The 8,005-nt window shown below is 46.5% G+C and overlaps 1 protein-coding gene across 1 annotated transcript in view; it reads right to left on the bottom strand.

The window, feature by feature from the left end:
- Window positions 1-7,677, bottom strand: part of LOC138367350 (inactive protein tyrosine kinase pTKL-like) — a 62,334-nt gene extending 54,657 nt beyond the window's left edge. Inside the window, exon 1 of the mRNA XM_069328802.1 lies at window positions 7,495-7,677. Coding sequence (XP_069184903.1) covers window positions 7,495-7,677 — 183 coding nt within the window. The remainder of the gene's footprint in view (window positions 1-7,494) is intronic.
- Between the last annotated feature and the right edge of the window lie 328 nt (window positions 7,678-8,005).

Here is an 8,005-nt window from a genome sequence, read left to right on the forward strand (position 1 = left end):
AACTCAACAAGAGGTTCCAGGAGGTCTTCACAATAGAACAAGGTTAGGTCACTGCGCTAGGAGAGGGGGCAGTAAACCAGGCGGCCTTAGAAAGGTTCGAAATTACGAGAGATGAGGTCGAAAGACACCTGTTGGATCTGGATGTGAGAAAGGCTGTTCGTTCAGACGGGATCTCACCATAGGTCGTGAAAGAGTGTGCAGAGTCAATCTGCTTGCCACTCTCCATAGTGTATAGTAGGAAGAAATATGGAAGACGACTAATGTGGTCCCAATATACAAAAAGGGTGACAGACAAGCGGCACTGAACTACAGGCCAGTGTCCTTAACTTTATACCATGCAAGGTGATGGAGAAGATCGAGAGAAAAAACCTAGTAACACATCTGGAGAGAAGAGACTTCGTGACAACCCATCAACATGGGTTCAGGGGGTTTAAATCTTGCCTTACTGGCTTAATAGAATTCTACGACCAGGTGACAAAGATTAAGCAAGAAAGAGAAGGAGGGGCAGACTGCATTTTTTTGGGGGGGACTATCGGAAAACCTTTGATACAGTCCCCCATAAGAAGCCGGTACATAAGCTGGAGAGACAGGCAGGAGTAACTGGTAAAGTGCTCCAGTGGATAAGGGAATACCAAAGCAATAGGAAGCAAAGAGTTATAATGAGGGGTGAGACCTCAGATTGGCGTGAAGTCACCAGTGGAGTCCCACAGGGCTCTGCACTCGGTCCTATCCTGATTCTGATATAGGTAAATAATCTCCCAGAGGGTATAGACTCATTCCTCTCAATGTTTGCTGACGATGCCAAAATTATGAGAAGGATTAAGACAGAGGCGGACTGCTTGAGGCTTCAAGAAGACATAGACATACAAAAGGAATGGTCGAACAAATGGTTGTTAGAGTTTAACCCAAGCAAATGTAATGTAATGAAGATAGGTGTAGGGAGCAGGAGGCCAGTTACAAGGTATCATTTGGGAAGGTTGAAGAAAGACCTGGAGGTTGATATCGCGCCAGACCGGTCCCCTGAAGCCCATATCTAGAGGATAACATCAGCAGCATATGCCAGGTTGGCTAACATAAGAACGGCATTTACACACTTCTGCAAGGATTTATTCAGAACTTTGTATATCACCTATGTCAGACCAATCCTGGAGTATGCAGCCCCAGCATGGAGTTCATATCTAGTCATGCATAAGACCAAACTAGAAAAAGTTCAAAGGTTTGCCACCAGACTAGTACCGGGCTGAGAGGTATGAGCTACGAGGAGAGACTACGGGAATTAAACCTCACGTCGCTAAAAGACTGAAGAGTTAGGGGGTATATGATCACCACGTACAAGATTTTCAGAGGAATTGACAGGGTAGATAAAGACGGGCTATTTAACACAAGGGACTCGACCTAGTCTTCAGTCTGAACGACTCCGAAATGAGAGAAATCGGGTTTCAGACACCAGTAGGAATGAGTGACCACAGTGTACTGGCGTTTGAGTACCGGATTGAAGAAGGGTTATTGAACTCGAGGAGGGGTACTGAAAACAAGTGGCTGGCTTTCCAAAAGGGAAACTAAGAAGAGATAAGAAAATTCCAAACAGACATAGCATGGGAAACAGAGCTCAGGGGAAAGACGGCCCAAGACATGATGGACTACATCACGCAGATGTGCAAGGACGCAGCAAACAAGTTTGTCCCAGTCCAAAAGGAAAACAGTGAAATGAAGATGATAAACCCATGATTTATTCAGAAATGTATACTAGCTAAGCTGCAAAGAATAAGGGCGTGAAGAAACTGTGAGAGTTTGTAGTTAACTGTGAGAAGTTTTGGAATAAATTGAATTTGGTATAAGGAATTTTAGCTCGGAAAATTTCTAAGAACTTTCTTTATTCTTTAACCTTTATTCCTGTCGTGATATTCAACTAGGTCGCCTGAGGAAGGACTTGCTTAGCTAACACACCAGTGTAGTAACCAGCTCATTCCTCACTTTGGAACCATGTATGAACAATTGACTAGGCGCGAGCAAACGCCGAGACCCCAATGAAAATTGAAATCCCCCCCACTAGGCCGCCGACCTTCGCCAATCGCCGAAGCGAATCTAACGAGTAGGTCACGGGCTCACACAACAATAATTTATTGTTGTGTGGTGCCGTATATTTGATCCAAAGCTCAGAAAATTAGTCTCAACTTTATTAGTCGAGTGTGAAGAACATTTGCATAACAATAATAATGTGTGGGGGTGTAACGAAAAGACAGTGTTAACCATAACAACTTAGTTTATTCAATAAAGTACTAACTACTACAACAAAACAAAAAGAAATGTCAATGACGTTACTCGAAATCCTTCCTGTGACACTATCAATGACAGCTAGACACCAGCCCCTCGGACTGCATAATGAACTAACTCGAACATAAGCGTGACCACAGAGGAATCAACAAGAAACAAGAACTAACAGATCTATAATCACAATTACAACAAATGACACAGTGGGTTCTGAAACACGTCTCCAGTAACCTCCTAACTGTTCTATGCCTCAGTGCAGTCTACACCTGCAATGGCGGTTGCAATGCAATCAAATCAGTAGTCTTTCAATGACAACAATAACTAATGGGTTCACTGGCAACTCCAGCACCCTTCCTCAAATTAATCCTTACGTTAACACTCCGTCCCACGGACGATCAACAATCAATAACAATTGATTTACGTTATCAACACAATAACATTTACGTTAATAACAAGGTAACATTTACGTTAAATTAACAACTCTTACAACTGTCACTACTAACGCGGAAATCAAACAACACTCTACCCGTCGAGCATTCAGTGAGAAAATCCCATTAATCCCTGTACTTCCAGACAGCTGATTAATCTCTCTACTAGTTACGTTAATTTACGTTAATCGGTTACTAATCACTCAGCGATGGTAAACTCTGATTTGCAATGTCCAAAGTGCTAAGAGAACGGTAATCACTCGTGATTACCTTTAGAGTAATTAATTACTATCCTCAAGATCAATAATTAAACAATTAAAATACGCAACCTTTCACACTGGCTCAGCAATTTACATTAAGGTACGAATTCCGTCTAAGCCTTCCATACTCAGACCAATTCAGGCGACTAATAACAGTAATTAGCCCCACGTTTACGTTATTCTAAAATGACGCTACTCCTCCCATGAGTCAATCAAGTGCCGGTACTTCCGGGCACATAACGACGTTACGTTAATGGAACAATGTAGCCTTCGTGTGAGTCGATCAAACAAGGATCGAGATTAATTACTTTGACTTCCTGAAACACGTCAATTACCCGGCCCACTGACTGTTAATTACGACAGACAATACTCTAATTCTTATCTGGCTGATAGCTAGGCTCCTCGAGACTACCGTAGCTGCTTGCAGGAAAGTAAATTAACCCAAACGCATTCTACGTTACTCAAATTGTCAAAGAACAAATTCTCTTAAAGCAATGGGCGTTCCCTTGGTTACGTTATATTAAATGCCTCGCAATCACCTCACTGAATACTGGACTTCGATGTCCTACCAGATAACCAGGAGAATATATTGGTACCCAAGTACTCGTCTACAGCCGAGTTCACCCACGACAATGACAAATCACACTAACAAATCACAGTGATTTACGTTACAATCCGGTTGCAATGACAATACTGCAGAACCTAGCAAAATAACATACTGGACATGAACCCTCTAGAACACTGTCCCACAATGGTTTTACTGAACTGCAATCACATACGGTGATTGCTCAACACTAGCAACAATCACTATCAATTAACAACCCCTTTTGCAATAACACACATGGCAAGTACTCTAATTTCCAAATATTAAAATACTGCACAACACTTACTTACTTACTGCTGCAAATGACCCCTAGAACATAGGTCAATATATATCAATCACCTCACAGTAAATAACGCAATAACACTGGGCACCGTGACACTACGATTATATATATATATATATAATTACCGCTGACACAAGTAGCCTACAGCTATCAAACGTTATTGGGAACACTAAGGAGAATCTCACACTCCTTAAATCACATGGGTGAGTGATTTATCGGTCACGCATGCCGATAAACACTCTCCAGAGTTACGTTACTCGACAGAGCGGGGGCGGTCTCTCTAGACAGCCTCGTCACTCACCAAAACTCACCAAAACTCACCAAAATTACGTTAATTATTACTGCAACCACAATATATATTTATATAAATCACACTTGTCACGGCCCTGGGAACAATACAAGAAATTAAGCACACTGTGGTACACTCCACCATAATCATTGCCAGGAACCACTGGCATTACACATACCTGAGCGCTCAGTGTTGGAATTCCACACCTGCAAGACCACACATGGAAATGATATCACTCCGTCCCACGGACGATCAAAAATGATTACCACAATGAAATAAAAGAATTTACTTATTACATGGACATCCTCTCAGTCCTTGGCTAATCTATGTATCCTGTTCCCGTGTGTACCCACACACACACACACACTGTACGCCTGTGTACACCAGACTTAAGTCCCTCTGGACTGACAAGATGACAACACAGGTGATTAATCTCCTCGCCCACAATTCACTCCACCTGAACAGGTGCTGCGTGACAATGTGACGGAACACTTGACCTCGAATTCAAGCTTTAGAGACTACTAATCACCAGAAATACACACATAGGTACTTACTCATTCACACTGCCGGCTTTACACACCATTCCCATACATCAGGCACCCCGCTATAGGTGGCTGGCTCGCTCCGGGTGGCGTAAGCGGTAGTATTTATTCGAAAAGATTGGCGCACACTCGAACCCCTCCCACTCAACACGGCTGAGTTCGCACCCTCGACTCCCCGGTGAAGTGAAGCGTTCATACCCAGGTGACACGCACAACGATAGCGTCTCACACCAACCTTGGGAAATTTGCCTTAACACTGACACGAATTTCCCCGTTCCCATCGACTGCTACAGAGCACTAGCAAGTCTAATCATCACTGGTATGGGATCTACGAGTCTGTTGCTGCTCGTATGCACACTTTCCTCGATCCCAGATCACTGTACCTCTACCCCCTGAATAACAATGTCTTAAACCCCTCCAAGCGACGACTTCCGGCCGGATTCTGTGACGACCGATGTCGTAGGTGAAGCAGGAAGCATCAGCAGTTGGGTAGTCCAGCCACCACGACGCCCTATACTCCAATTTGGCCGAATTGAGTACAGGAAGCGTCTTGACAAGGTGGCGGCTGAGTTCAGAATGATGCTACACTGGCTACTTCCCGCGTCCTTCTCGAAATAGCCAATGAGAGGAAGGCATACAGCAGCCTACCCCTCTCATCCAATCAGCGACGGTGTAGCATAGCCCCTAGGGCAACTCCAAGATGGCCGACCAACATGGCGGCTCAAGATGTTTCTAAGATGGCGGCTGTCTCCATGACAACCACTCAAGTGGCTAGCGAGCGCAGGAGCCCCACACCCACGCAGGCGGCCTAGCTGTTTCTCGCGCAAAGCCGAGTCTGGCCTCAAAGCCATACAATGAGATGATGCTATCAGCTCTAGCACTGTCCACAGACATGCCACGCCGGCCAGGGTAACATTTATGGACTGCTGATGACTGGGGCTCTCACATGAGCCCAAACACTAGATGTTTCGGTTGCTGGTTACCAAACTTAAATCCGCCCACTTAACAAGTGCACTTAACAAGTGTACTGGCTCTCACAGGCATAAGAGCACTATTGTAAGTGAGCTGGTGAACCATCTCCTCACAACAACCCCCCACCAAAATGATAAAATTTCCGGAGGAAAATTTCATCTAAAAATCACCAGCCACTTACACTTGCGCTCTAAAGTGCACGGCGGCTGGGTGGTGGTGGTGATTCATCCGTTTTCTGTTGACGTCGGTGGCTGGCGGGACAAGATGTGACGTCACTGGCTCGTCCAGGGTGGTACTTCCTGACCATAGTGCGGTCGTGCTCAGGTTTTGGGTCCAGGTTAAGCCGGCTCAACGCCTCGCAGCTTCCCTTCCTCAGTCCCTTCACACTCTCGCCCCACAGGTCTGTGTCATACTGGACACAATAGGTAGCACACTGGGATGGACTTACCAATGAAGTACAGACTCAACACCTTCCCTACTCTACCGACACAATCCCGACAGTTAGCAGACTGTCTTGACTTCCAGGTGACAGGGTCTTTCTTCCTGTCTGTCTGTCACTCTCAGACCGGGTTGCTCTACCGACTGAGTTGACTGGGCTGAGGCCTCTTCAGCAGCTGTCAAACCTCGCCCCTCACTGAGCACTGGGCCAATGACCTGCTCGTTCATCAATCTCTCAGCGACCGTTCGTTTGTCTGAACGATCTTCCAACAGCCTGAAAGATTGGTCCAGAATATCCACTTCACTTGTGGGAACCACAGCTACCTTAGCCTCACCACTGGTAACATCAAGCAGACGTTTACTCTCCTGAGTGGTGTTAACCCTCGCGGGCCGGGCTGGTCGACAGGTTGTGGCGGGATCACCTGATCCTGGCCACACCCGTCTCACTGGGCTCACCTCCGTTTTCTGTGAAATGAAAGAAGGAAAATTGCTCTTTGTTCCTTTTACCTCATGCACCTGATCTTTCGCCTGTTAAGATGCGACCTTGACTTCCTCAGCTGGCGGCCGTGTGACATCGCCGTCAGCTGGTGAGACCCATCTGAGTCCCTCTGAATCAGTTCTCGTTTTCTGTGCAATAGGGACAGAAGGATGGCTCCGGTTTCCTTTCACCTGCTGCGCCTCTTCTTCTGTCTGAGCGGCGGTGATCTCTGCTCGACCGGCCGGCTGACGCGTGGTGTCAACGCCAGCGGGTTTAACCTTCCTCTCACCTGTTCCTGTTTCCTCTGGGTCATTTCCACAGGACAGACCCACCTGGTTCTCTATACCAGGAGTATTACCTATCAAAAGTCCATACACTGCTTCTCTACTTAGTGCAGCCTTGATCTTACCTTTGATATATGGGGTGTCTACCAACACGGACACTTCTTCCATGTCCTTACCAGTGCCATCTGGTTACTGAACACGGAGGGTTCGACCTGTTCTACTCTCAGGCTCAACCAAACTGCTCCTGACCATGTTAACTGTAGCACCCCGGTCTCGAAAGACACTCGTCCATTGCCCATTAACTCTTCCTCTAGTTAACTCGAGTGTGTCTCTTAGGGCATTACCTCCCACGGTACTCATGCCTGTAACTTGCACCTTGGTCACCTTCTTAGTCTTAAGCCTAGTGCTGCTCGGGCACTTAGCTGCTCGGTGACCTGCCATGTTGCATGTGAACCACCTGGGTCCCTTAACCTTGGGTTTCTGTTGGTGTCCCTTAGACTTACTTTCTTTAGGTTTGGCTCCCTTACTTGGAGCTTGAGTAAACCTTTCAACCTTTGTCACACATCGATCTAGGTATGCATCCCTAGGATCGATCATCTCCTCTCTTGGCAATAGAGGAGGTACCTCTACTTCCAGCGCCTGTACCTCTGAGCTTGGCGCGGCAGGAGGGGCTTGACTCCCCGTCCTTGCCTCGGATTGCAGTCTTGCAATTTCCAATCTAGGCAATCTCTCGTGGCGGGCATTCCACATGAAGGCCACGAACTTGGCCTTATTCTCTCCTTGCAGTCCAAAACCATCAGCTTGGGCTGCTAGGTACCGTAAAGTCATTTCCTCCTGGGGTTGTTCAGTCCCCCTCCTGAGAGGTTGTTCTGGTATCTGATTGACTACTTCTAACGAAACGTTTCTGTGGCCCAAGGAATCAGTCCTTAGCCTAGGCTGGGGTCGCGACTTCCCTTCCTTCTCCTGGGGTGGACTCAATCCCACACCCCGACTATACCACGGTCGGCTAGGGGAACTCCCTTGTCCCCTAGATCACTTCTATTTGCTCTTTCTAGACATAGACGCCGCACATAGGCCTTATGGTCCTCAACATACCGCCTACATTCCTCATCTGTACGAATGTTTCTATCCTTTGGCAGCACGCCATACTTAGTCA

The sequence above is a fragment of the Procambarus clarkii genome, chromosome 2, assembly GCF_040958095.1.
Source record: "Procambarus clarkii isolate CNS0578487 chromosome 2, FALCON_Pclarkii_2.0, whole genome shotgun sequence".
Classification (NCBI taxonomy): Eukaryota; Metazoa; Arthropoda; class Malacostraca; order Decapoda; family Cambaridae; genus Procambarus; species Procambarus clarkii.